This window comes from Panthera onca, chromosome D1 (genome assembly GCF_046562875.1).
Source record: "Panthera onca isolate mPanOnc1 chromosome D1, mPanOnc1 haplotype 2, whole genome shotgun sequence".
Lineage (NCBI taxonomy): Eukaryota > Metazoa > Chordata > Mammalia > Carnivora > Felidae > Panthera > Panthera onca.
Window position 1 is genome coordinate 45,167,939 of NC_138348.1, and position 13,719 is coordinate 45,181,657.

Genomic DNA, 13,719 nt, shown 5'->3' on the forward strand with positions numbered 1-13,719 from the left:
GATATATGTAAAATGTTTACAGTACTGGCTGATACACAGCATAAATGCTCAACAAATGTTCGCTAGTGTTACTTCTACTACATGAAGGGTACAAGGCTGGTTTGCCTTTCAAGAAACCAACAACCAGGTGGGGAGAAATGACAAGAATATATGAAAGATACAACATAAAGCAGAAAATTAGGTATTAAATGTCAAAAAAATTAAGTACTGATCTACAATCTCCCAGGATGACTATTTTAAATGAAACCACATTCTTCTGTATGTTTAGGTTCAGATGTTTTAAAAAAATAAAACCAAAACAGCTCTAATACTAGGTTGAGTCATATGAAAGCCTTAGACCTTTATAGGTCTAAGATGATCAAATATTAGCATTTTTACACGGTTCAGACTAAAACGTTCTAGTTATACTTGGTCACCAAATCTCAAGATCAAACAGATTTACGCATGAGAGAGACACAGACAGCGAGAAGGTATTAGGTTTTCTGTACAACCAGCGGAAAATAAAGCAATTTTGTCTCCAAAGCATCTTCGGAGGACACCTACTTCAACCCCATGAAGCTGTAATATGAAAATGAAGTTAAACATCTAGTAGAGAATCTTAAGGTAAATGTTTCGAAGACAGTAACTATGAATATTTGTATATTTTAATGAATTCAGAAAAATCTCCAGTGCCTCTTTTCTTCTTGTATAAAATTAAAGGCAGTGTCTGTGATCTGTGACAAAGAAAGAAAGAAAGAAAGAAAGAAAGAAAGAAAGAAAGAAAGAAAAACAATTATAGCCTTATTCCTTTCATTTCAGGCCTACAGTAAAGATATTAAATTCATACTTCTCACTTTGTGTTTTTCTACATAAATGTATTTTACAGCCATCAACTTGCAAAAGGAGCACGTCAAACTTAATGTTACTCAAACTTGTCTTTAATAAAGAAAAATCAAGGAATTATTTAACAATTAGACACAACTATGCTCAATTGACAAAGATGATTTGCTTAGGAATCTTAAGAGTAACAGAAATAGAAGAACATACCACCATAAAAAAAAAAAGATAAATTCATTCTATGACTAGAAAATGCTGTAAGATAAAAACATTAATTATTCAATAAGAAAATATTTCATATGTCTTTTATCACAGAGACTGTAAGTTTAAAGAACTCATTTCTCTATCAAGTTATGCAGCATACCTTCCTGTCTCTAGTTTCTCATGCAAATGGTTAGAGAGTTTTTCTCCGAGTAGAGCAAATCAGTGCTAATGGTTTCGAGTCAGGGCTTGGAGGTGGCCTGGAAAAAGGCCATTTACACTCACCCGAACCCAGCCCAACACCTTTTTTACAGTTAGTCTCTATTACCAGTGAGTGATCCCTCATCCTCCCTCAACAGATAAATTACTACAAATGTACCCATAAATTAAAACGGTATCATTCAACGTGGAGGAGAGTGGCTGGAGCGCAATGAGACACTGACAGTCTCCTGGTAAAAACTACCTCATTCCAGACAAATACATGAAAATAATACTTTAATGAAAGGCATTCATCCTGTCCATATGCTTCCCCTAAAATGCTTGTAAAAAACTCAGAATTAAATAACATTAAGATACAAGAGGTAATAAGTGCACCTAAAAAAAGGTAAGTAGCATATGTGAGGCCTGCTTCCTGGAGTTCTAACCACGTCATCTCACGGGTAATTTTCAGGATAATTATCGTAAAAATACAATAAATACTATAATGGAAATATAGGGATTCATTTATTACTTTTTGGTTTACAAACAAAGGCACCCAATAATGCTTCTATTTACTTCTTATAAAAGATTATCAATTTACATTTAAAACAAAAAGCAAAAAAACCCTGAACGAGTTCCTATAGACACACACAAAAAAAGGGGAGAAATAAGATTATTTTCCTCCCTACTTCCAATCTTTATTACCATTTTTATACCATGTTTATACCATTCTTAAGTCAAAGAACACATTGCCATGCTTCTTTGTTGACTTTTAAAACATATTAATGTTGCCAAGTCAAATTTAAATATAGCCACAAATGATGTCACAATTGACAAACGCACAGAATTATAAGAATCAAGAGTGAAGAGAGGGGAAAGGCCCAAATGTTTTACAATATAGCTTTTTATCAAATGAATTACATGAAATGTCAAATTTATTAGGCTATCATGTTAAAAATGGAGCTCGTGTGAAAATATAATCAAACAAAACTAAAACTCTGTCTGACAAACGACATCAACAAAAATGATTTCCAAAATCTTTGAGTTAAGCTTAAGTCTAGCTGGTGGGGATTAACAACCTATGTATTCTTCACACTAATTTCAGAACTAAGTTCTACAATGATTTATTAATTCATTCATGAGTTTCTTCTGACAACAGAATTCTAAACACACAAAATTAATGCAGTGGCCTCAGCACCCGCCTAGCTAGCATTTCCCTACACTGGATTACAAGAACAATGCCATGGTTCAGAAGACATACCCCCCTCTGTACTTCACATGCCTGTCAAAGTTGGACCTGATTCTTTTGCAAGATACAAAGACACTTCATCTGATTCTAAGTATATCTGGCAGAGCACAAACATCATACAAATGTTAGCATGTTTTCAACCCATTACGGAAATGTATTTGGAGAGATGGAGTACTCAATGTATAGAGCATCTAGAGTTAATTATGGGCCACTTTAAATTAAAGGCATCATCATTTATTCCATTTTTAGACACTGTCATGGTCTCTCACGCCTTACACAAGGTATGGTCCTAGACCTGAGACTTAGTATCGTTTCAAAGAATATGAACATATATATATATATATATATATATATATATATATATATATACACACATACATACATATTTCTTTTAAAATAATGTTTAAAAGTTTTACTACAGAAAATCTGGCTTCACCATGGAAGCATTTTTCCTTCTCAAGATTACACACCTGCATGGAAGAAGGTGGTTTCCTTTACATTTAGGTTTTCACAATAACAAAATAAACTTCTTGCATTTAAATTGACAGAGAAAGTAAGATGTAAAGTTCTATGTAACTTTTTGTATTGTGAACTGACCTCATTAAACACATTCAAGATATACTGTTGATTTAAATATAGTACAACTTGATCAGCTAAATTCGAACATGTTATGCTGATCAATCTGTTAAACCAAACGTATGTTAAAACAGTAAGGACAGTTTACTACTATTAAGGTTTAAAGGTTTAAAGGGAATAATAATGTATCATTAAAATACACATTAATTTTCTTGCTATTACTTGTTTCTATAATGCATCTCTTTAAAACTACATGCAGAAAAAATAAATGATATCTCATTCAACAGTTTGCTACTTTAGGTGGTATGTAAATAAAGTCCTTTATTTAATTTTATACACGTTATTTTATGCACTATTTTATTTTTCTTGAAGGAATTCAGCTCTCAAGGTCAAAAGTTAGTATGTGTTTACACACATGTGAGAACATTTTCTTAATGTTAGGACTATCTGCAAATATATTCTTCCATAATAAAGCATTATCAGTTTTCACTGGAAAGACTGTATAAGCCTTAAAAGTCCTATTAATATAATGTACACAGGGAAGAGAGCACAAATATGGTGAATCCCTCCCCACCTGCACCCTTCTTTGCCAGTCTCAAGAAATCCTCCAGCTTCAAAACATGAACACAATTTCACAGGACTGATTTTTATTTGGTCATAATGTGGAGAAGAAAACTGTATTCGTCTTCTTTTTGACACTAATAGTCTTATTGAATTCGTTCTCATTTTCCTTCAAAAAATACATAGCATATGGTGATATGGATTCTCAAACTCATTAGATCCAGTAGGGCCTTTAGAATAACATATAGCCTTCTGATAATGGAAGCAACTGATTGCTTACAAAAAAATGATGTGCATCAGACCACTAATCAGAGAAAGGAAAATGAGAACATGTCTTTCACGTTGGAGACCACTTAATAACTTACGAAATGATGTAAAAATAGTTTGGCTATAATTTTAACAAAACTAAAACCCACTTCAACTGATGAAAAAAACCAAACACTGAAGAATTAAATATCTACCAACTTAGCTATGTATTCCTGTCCAAATAAATGCTTTCCACTGCACTATATATTAGAATTAGAAACTCACTATATGTTAAGGCATATTTTAATCAATATGTTCCAGAATTGCACAGTTATACTGGTCAGTGTTCCTATTTCCCCATTCCTACCCTCACCCCACCCCTTGTCCCCAGGGATCAAAATGTTAAGTCATGGTTTTGGTGGCTATTGTAGATTTGAGCTGGCATAACCACAGTGTGTTCACTAGATTTTTGTAAGCATAAACATTAAAATGTTACATAAAATGTACCATACTGTACTCCACACTCTGATCTAAGATGGTTTAATGTCTTGACAAAAGGTGAGATGACTTAAGTACATTTTACATTTTGTGCATTTAGACCACCATATGCATAGATGTTCTAATGCTAAATTCTCGTCTTCAGTATCTCATAGTGCTGGATGCCCGGAAGTATGACAGAAACTTGTAACACAGACTAACCACAAAGTACCAGATGTTTCTTGCCATTTGTGATCTTGCAATAAAAATGCGCCAAATCAGGATCACAAGGATAGTATTGAAACCATACCGTATGTTCCTCAACCTGAAAAGCAAATCAAGAGACATATCAGACAATGTTTTCTAGAATAAAATATTGTTGGATGGCAGATAATCAATGCCCCGTTGCTGATCTCATCAAAGCTCAAATCCATTACGGTATAATGACTGCAGAGCAAGTCATTTTGAAATGTAGCAAGAAGAAACAAGTTTTCTTCCTCCACTCTACTGTCCAACTATTTGGTTCGGGAAGTTGCTATGACATATAGATCTCCTTGTGCTAGGCTAAGATTGGCCAATTGAAAAAGAGTTCTCAAAGAGTTTAAATATACAGATTGTGTATGAGCACCTATTCGTTTCTCCTTTTCTTTACTACCTTAATGCCCTTTCTACTTGTGGAACAATTCATCCATTTTGCTTTATGACCAGCTTTAATTCCAGTCTGAAAATAATAGCAACCCTAGAGATTGATACAAAACAGCATTGAAATACTTTTTTCAAATGATGACACCTAAAATCATCCACCCAGCTTAGAACTGAACTGAATTTCTATGAAAGAAAGTTATTATTTTAAATGCTAATTATGTTAAAACTATTTAATTCTAGAAACTATGTCTTTTTAAAAAAAAATTTTTTTTTAACGTTTATTTATTTTTGAGACAGAGAGAGACAGAGCACGAACAGGGGAGGGGCAGAGAGCGAGGGAGACACAGAATCGGAAACAGGCTCCAGGCTCCGAGCCATCAGCCCAGAGCGTGACACGGGGCTCGAACTCACAGACCGCGAGATCGTGGCCTGAGCTGAAGTCGGACGCTTAACCGACTGAGCCACCCAAGCGCCCCTAAAAACTATGTCTTTAAACATATTCCAAAAGTTTCACTTTCAGAGGATATTCCTTAAAAAAGGCATACTGAACATAGATGGGAAAGTGTAAAATATTCTGATAGAATTCTTCATTATTCCATATTTAACTTCATGTTTGTTATTGTACCACAAGTATAGATAGTGTCATTCTAGGATTAAAATGTCAGATTTATTGTTAATATACTTAAAACTGTAACCAGTGATATTAGTATTTTTTATGATAGGTTATATTTTATTTCAATAAACTTTGATATTTAGACCAAAGAAAAAAAGAGTTCAAATCCATTACTAATGTGAAACTTATTTAAAATTAACTAGAAGCCCTTAAATTAGAAAGTCTGCAAAAGTCAAACAAACCTGACCATGCAGTCCATCAAACACCACCTTACCTCTATCAACCATGAATAAAACAAAGATTTTTTATAACAAAAAAATTTGGGACACAAATTTATTCATTCAACAAGTATTACTGAGCATCTTTCTGTATGACCAGGACGAGGTATACTGTAGGTAAAACAGACATGCCCCTTCTGGAGCTTCCCATCTAATCTAAAAGGTTTGGGCATTATATACATCATCCTACAGACAAAAAAATAAAATATTTTTAAACATCTTTAGGTACTTCTAAGCTGTCAGACATGCAAATTCACTCCTTCACTTACAGCTGACACATTATCAAAGGCCAACTGGACAAATCCTCATCTATGAAAGAAGCATGGCATGGGTCCATATAGAAGGGCCCTCCCAGTCTCAAAGAGTAACATTAATGTTACTGTACTCATATTTCAAAACCTTTTTTATATTTTCAATGGTGTTAGAAAGGAATACAAATGTTCAGGTACGTAACAATTTAGATAAATTCCATTACCTTCAATAGACAATCCAAGATAGGACTATAATATACAAATGATGGTATAGACAAAAGAGCTCTTGGGGCACCTGGGTGACTCAGTCAGTTAAGCGTCTGACCTGGGCTCAGGTCATGATCTCGCCAGTCTGTGAGTTCAAGTCGCTGCATTGGGTTCTCTGCTGACAGCTCAGAACCTGGAGCCTGCTTTGGATTCTATGTCTCCCTCTCTCTCTCTGCCCCTCCCCCAATCACACTCTGCATGTCTCTTTCTCTCAAAAATAAAAGAGCTTTGAATTAGGAGTCAAAAATCAGTATTCTAGTTTGCTCTGCTGCCTAATGCATATGACCTGCAAACACAACTTCCCTAAACCTCCATTTCCTCAACTATTTAACTAGCTGCCCTGCAAAGCCTCATAAAGTCAGCAGACCAAGAGGAATAATGTGAAAGTCTTGAAAGCTGTTTTATAAAAACACTACAAATAAAAGAGGTTACTATTGAAATTAACTACATCTCTGAATTATGGGTAACAGTGATTTTTCCTGTGTTTTGAGTTTTTTTAAACAATCAGTATATATTACTTTTATAATGAGACTAAAGGAATAATTATAACTCTTGTTTTAAAAACAAAGAAAAAATTCTATGCTGAATGATGTATTATTATATCGCTTTTCCTCTTCCAAAGATGTATTTGACAAAGGGAAAAAAAACAAAAGAAAAAACACAACACTTCAAATAAACTACCTCTAGTTTAAAATACATTTTTATTTTCTCCTAATATCTTTACTTCTTCAGTAGCAATACAAAGGAAGGAAATACAAAGGAAAATAGTGATTTTCAAAACTAAATTCCACCTGAACTTAGTGCTAAGGAACAGGATAAAGACAGTAAGTTTGAACAACCTTAGGCTAAATACTACCATAGTTCCAGTGCTAATGTAAGCACTTTTCCTAAATAAAATATTACACTAGCAATATACCAGCTCACCAAAAAATAAAATAAAATAAAAAACTGTGTGATAATTCATAAGGAAGACACGATGCAATCAAGCCCATGTAAAAAACTTACTTGTTCAGATGTTTTCTAGCTGCAGGGAGGCCAGACATTTCTTCATTCAATACATATTTCTTAGTTCCCATGCAGTAGTTCTCTATATATTCTGCCCAATGTAACTGCCGTACATCAATATTAAAGGTCTATAGAAACAAAACAACTATCAGTTTTTCTCTTGAATAACTTTTTCACAACTGGTCAAAAATTCATATTTTTTTTAAAGGCTAATTCCACATGACAAGATTACAAAATGTTTATAGTATTAACTTTTAAAATCTTACTGCTGTTCACAAAGAAGTTCTTAATCCCTATTTTATACCTCCCATGAAACACAGAAACATTTCAGGAGATAATCTGAAAGCTCATGTCAACATTCAAAGAGAAGTATATATGAAGTGTAAGGAAAAAGCAACCTTCTTTTTACACTAAAAAAAATTAAATCCCATTGTCCAAATAATCTATGTGTTCCTCACCACTTTATACACATATTAATATATTTCCAGTATTTCTTCCTGAACATCCTGCAAACCACATGTATTACCTTTCCTATAGAACAGTAATGACATCAAGAGAAAAAAAGACTTTATGAAAGCTAGCTTAGGAGTTTAGGTAACAGTAAGGAGCCCATCTGATGAAAAGGATAGATGAATCTAGAAAATAAAGCTTTACAAAAATGTTATTTTGTGACAAAATAAGAAGGCTATGCACTGCTCAGTGCTTCTCCATACACGATCAGATTATTTTTCAGAGTGAGAAACAGATTATTCACTATTTATCATCACTTATCTGAAAATATCAAGTTGCAAACCAAAAACAACTACCATAAATAAATCACTAAAGTAACACTGCACTAAATGGAGGCTCGATTTGGGGCGCCTGGGTGGCTTGGTCGGTTAAGCCTCCAACTTCGGCTCAGGTCATGGTCTCACGGTCCATGAGTTCGAGCCCCGCGTCGGGCTCTGTGCCCACAGCTCAGAGCCTGGAGCCTGTTTCAGATTCTGTGTCTCCCTCTCTCTCTGCCCCTCCCCTGTTCATGCTCTGTCTCTGTCTCAAAAATAAATAAATGTTAAAAAAAAAAAATTTAAAAAAAAAATAAATGGAGGCTCGATTTAAGATGGGAGAGATTATGAGACTATGTTAACTGGACTCCCTCAGGAAGAGTGAAAAAGAATGGAACAGAGACACCATCTGAGAAGACAACAGCTGGGAATTTTTATTTCCAAAATGATGATACATTAAGCCACAGATTCAAAACACACATACACCATACACATGCAAGTACCTGAGCTTATCAAGAATAAAACTGTTGAAAGTCAAAGATGAAAATTTTGAAGACATCAGAAAAAGATGTTATGGGTTACCTCCGAAGGGACAACTATTAAACTGACACTTGACTTCCCAAAAGAAACAATAGAAGCCAAGAGACTATGAGAAGATGTCTTCCAGTGCTCAGAGAAAACTGCTAACACACAGTTCTATACAGTATAAACATCTTTGAAAAATAAAGATGTTTGCAGAAGAATAAAAACTGAGACAATGTGATATCAGCAGATGACTCACACTAGAGGAAGAAGCACACCAGAGGGTATTCTTTAAGCCAAATGAATAGGATTCTGGATTGGAAGTCTGGAGACGGAAGAAGAAATGAAGAGCCACAAAAGGCCAATTATGCTGGTAAATCTATGTGAATACTTAGTAGAGTGCAATTAAGAATAATGGTGGTGAGGCATACAACACACATACAGAATTAAAATATGTAACAACAGCAGAAAAGTATTAGGCCTTGCATTCTCCAAAACAAAAGAAGTATCAATATTATATTAGTCTTTGATGAAGTGAGGAAGGATGCTGTAATCTTTAGAGAAACCTAGTAACACAACTGAAAAAGAGTATATTTTATGTAACTGATACAGATGGGGAAAATACAAAACTGTAAAAAATAACCTCAAAGAAAACAAACAAAAACTTAAGACAGGTAAGACAAATAGAATGCACTAAGCGTTAGATTTAAATCTGTTATCAAAAATTAAATTATGGATTAAATCCTCCAAATAAGGGTCCAAAATTGCCAAACTGAAAAAAGTAAAATACAGCAAAACTATATGCTGCTTATAAGAGGAATATCTGATAGCTAAGGATACAGAAAGGTGGAAATACAAGGACAGAGAAAGATATATTTCTACCAACAATGTATATAGGAACTCCCACTGGCCAACGCCTTACCAGAAGGGTAGGCTGTCAAGTTTTGCATTTTTGCAAACTGTCAAGGAGTAAATATCTCAGTCTAATTTCAGTTGGCATCTCCATTTTTATGAGTGAGGTTGAGTATCTTTTCCAATGGTTAATCATTTGCATTTACTTCTCTGTAAACTGTTCATCTCTAGCCCATTTTCAGTAGGACTGATGTTTTTTGCAATTTCTACACAAACTTTTTATGTAATACGAAATGCACGTTAACATCACATTGAGATACCACCATATACCCACCAAAGTGTCTAAAATTAAAAATTAAAATGAAAAGGTCAACTGTTGGGAGGATGCATATTAACAGGAACTCTTGTACACTGCCACACAAAATGTCAATCAGTACAACTACTTTGGAAAACTGTTTAGCATTATCAACTACGTTGAACATACAAATACCCTTTGACTGAGCTATTCTATTTCTAGATATATATCCTATATAAATGTGTGCACATGGCTCAAAGAAGAATTATTCCCAACAGCCAAAAACTGGAAATAACCCAAATATGTTATCAACAAAAGAAATGAAAAAATACTGTATGATACCATTTGTATAAAGTCAAAAATGAGTATACTATTTAATGTCAGAATTCAAGATAGTTGTTACTTTTGGAAGGTAGTTATTGGGAGGGGGCACAAGGGAAACTTCTGGGGACAAAAATATTCTATTTCTTCACCTGGATGGTCACTTTCTAATAATCCACTAGGCAGTATGCGTTGTGCACTGGGATGGGGACAAGGAAGATGGGAAGCAATCAGTAGAAGCCACAAATCTTTTAACCTGGGATTCTCTGCAGAACCCTGGTAACTGGGACCTTCTGTTTTGATGCTGCAGGCAAGGATGAAGATTGGCTATAAAGCCTATGGCCCCATCAGTTAAGGTGTCTTACAGAATATTGCTGCAAAAAGATAAAAATTCCCAAAGCTGTATCCTCAGAGCAAGGGTGAAAAAAAGAAGTAAACCCACCACACACAGAAGTGGGCAAAAAAAAAGTGCACACTCAATGCCTTTATCACGCACGACCAGTAACATGTACTAAATCTGCACTATCTAATATGGTAGCCACAAGCCACATGCATGTCTGGGAACTTTGAAAGTGATTGGTCTGAACTGAGATTTGCCGTGGAGTATAAAATGCACACAGGGTTTCAAAAGCTCAGTATAAAAAAATTGAAAGTATAATATCATATAAACAGTTGTTTAAATTTTCAGTGATTTTTAAATTTCTGTTTAAATTATATATTATTTTGGATATATTAAATAAAACATTAAAATTTTTTAATGTTTATTTTTGAGAGAGAGAGAGAGACAGACAGACAGAGCAGAGACAGACGGAAACACAGAATCCAAAGCAGGCTCCAAGCTCTGAGCTGTCAGCCCAGAGCCCGACGTGGGGCCTGAACTCATGAGATAAGAGATCATGACCTGAGCTGAAGTCAGACACTTAACCGACTAAGCCAGCCAGGCGCCCCAAAGTACTAAAATTTTTAAAGAAAGACGTGGAAAGAGAAAGGAAACTGCCCCTGGGAAGATGAAAAAGAAATCTCCTTTGAGAAACTATAAGCATGAACCAGCCTACTTAAGGCCCACATTCACTTGAGTTAGGCTAAAAACTAAATCAGATATCTGAAAGTGGTCCTGGCCTGTTAATGCCACCTGGCTAGTTAATGCTAATAATCACTCACTGGGCTACTGGCAGAAGCAAAGGCGAATCCTTATTGGAAAAGTGCAATTTCAACATATGCTTCAAAATATTTCCACAGAAATCCTCAAGGAATATGAATATACAGTCAAACAATAAGAAAAAAAACAAGGTGCCATGAGTGAGACCCAGCATAAACAACAGATGATCAGGTGTTACCATTGCACAGCCTTTAGAAGTTTGAATTATCAGACACAGAATTTAAAACAATTATGTTCACCATGTTTCAAGAAATGTAAGAGGGGTGTCTGGGTGGCTCAGTCAGTTGAGTGTCCGACTCTTGATTTTGGCTCAGGTCATGCTTCCAGGGTTGTGGGATCAAGCCCTGCATCAGGCTCTGTACTGAGTGTGGAGCCTGCTTAGGATTCTCTCTCTCTCTCTCTCTCTCTCTCTCTCTCTCTCTCTATGGCACCTAGGTTGCTCAGTTGGTAAAGCATACAACTTCAGCTCTGGTCATGATCTCATGGTTCACGAATTTGAGCCCTACATCAGGCTTTCTGCTGTCAGCACGGAGCCCACTTCAGATCTGCTGTCTGTCCCCCTCTTTCTACCCCTCCCTGGCTTACATGAGCTCTCCCTCTAAAATAAACATTTTTTTTTAATTAAAAAAAAAAGATTCTGCCCCTCTCCCCCGCTTGCTCTAAAATAAAAATCAAAAAATAAAAAAGAGAAATAAAGGAACATCTGTAAGATCTGAAAAACAAATTGAATTTCTAAACATGAAAATCACTGAACCCCCTTATTCAACTGGGTGGCGCAGACAGGGCTGAAAGACTGCCACAGACCTTTAACCATTAGCTTTCCAGCCAGAAACAAAGAGATAAATATGAGATAAAACTTAAAAGAGGAAAGAATGATGTAAAATATATTAAAATTTCACAAGAAGAGAATGGTGAAGAGGTGTATATATATATATATATATATATATATATATTTTTTTTTTTTTTTTTTTTAAGTTTATTTATTTTTGAGAGAGAGAGAGAGAAAGAGATCATGCATGCGTGAGCAGGCGAGGAACAGAGAGAGAAGGAGAGAACCCAAGCGGACTCTTCTCTGACAGCGCAGAACTCGATGCGGGGCTCGAACTCAGGAACCGTGAGTTGATCACCTGAGCTGAAATCAAGAGTTGGATGTTTAACTGGCTGAGCTACCCAGGCATCCCAAAGAGGCCATATTTGAAGAAACAATAGCTAAATATTGTCCTGAACTGCTAACACACTTCAAACTTCAGATCTGGGAAGCCCACTTGTGAAACAGGATACATTTTTAAAAATTATACCTAGACACATTCACAGTGAAACTGCAGGACACGAAAGAAAAACTCTGAAAAACAGACAGGAATAAGAGAGCACCTGTAATGCAGCAGCAAATTAGACTGATTTTTCAACAGCAACAACATAAGTGAAATATTAAAGGAATATAAAAAGAAAGTTATCCTTCATGTACTGAAATCATGTTACAGAAACAGTGAAATAAAGACATGCCAGGCAATCACAAACTGAGAGCTCACTACTAACAGACCGCCTACTAAATCATATTCTGGGATTCTGGATACATTTCAAACTGAAAGAAAAGGGTCCTAAAGAGAAGATCGAATAGCAAAGCTACTGGTAAATATTTAGTTAAATCTAAATACAACTAAACAAAGTCATATCTAATTACAGGGTTTCAATAGAGAACTAAAGTAATGTATAACTATGTAAATTAGTGGGGTGGTAATCACAGTTTAAACATTTTAAGGTCCTAAATATCATTAAAAAGAGGCTATAGAAATTGCTTAATTTAGACTTTGTTAGATATGTATGTTAAAATACCTAAGGTAACCTCAAAAAGAACACACACAAAGAGTTTAAGTTTCAAACGAACAGAGGGCGAAATGTAGAATGATAAGAAATTAAAGAATATATGAGGTAAAACAATTTCAGAGGGAAGGTTTTTTTCTCAAAATTCAAAGAAAACAAACTGAAGGAAAAATGCATAAAGAATTCTAGTTTCTCTTTGAATCTCACTAAAGGGAAAAAAAGAACCAACATTTCAATCATACTTTGAAAACATCTCTGCCACTCTCAAGTACTTACGTTATAAATTCTAAGATAAAGCAATTTTATTTTACCACCAACAATTATGATTGAAGCTTTAATGAAACACATATAAATAGGTCAAATGTCTTTCTTTTTGCATTAATGACTGGAAAATATCCAATTATTTCTCAGGTTGCTAACGGCTGTCCAATTAATATGCTATGTTTTCTAAAATAAAACAGAAAATACTTGCCTTTTTATCTTCAGGGTTTAGTTGATTCATCAACATATTGACATTGTCAGTATTCCAAACCCAAGAATTACTTGTGAAATATTCAAGAAACACCATAGCTTTGTGAAGACGAGTTATTGTTTTCATCATC

The 13,719-nt window shown here is 34.8% G+C and overlaps 1 protein-coding gene across 7 annotated transcripts in view; it reads right to left on the minus strand.

The window, feature by feature from the left end:
• Positions 1 to 1,495: 1,495 nt before the first annotated feature.
• Positions 1,496 to 13,719, minus strand: part of FAR1 (fatty acyl-CoA reductase 1) — a 77,816-nt gene continuing 65,592 nt past the window's right edge. For all 7 annotated transcript variants that reach the window (XM_060606063.3, XM_060606067.3, XM_081790304.1 and 4 more), the window contains 3 exons: positions 13,590 to 13,719; positions 7,384 to 7,511; positions 1,496 to 4,649 (listed from right to left, as the gene is read on the minus strand). In XM_060606063.3, coding sequence (XP_060462046.1) covers positions 4,487 to 4,649; positions 7,384 to 7,511; positions 13,590 to 13,719 — 421 coding nt within the window. In that variant the 3' untranslated portion in view covers positions 1,496 to 4,486. The remainder of the gene's footprint in view (positions 4,650 to 7,383; positions 7,512 to 13,589) is intronic.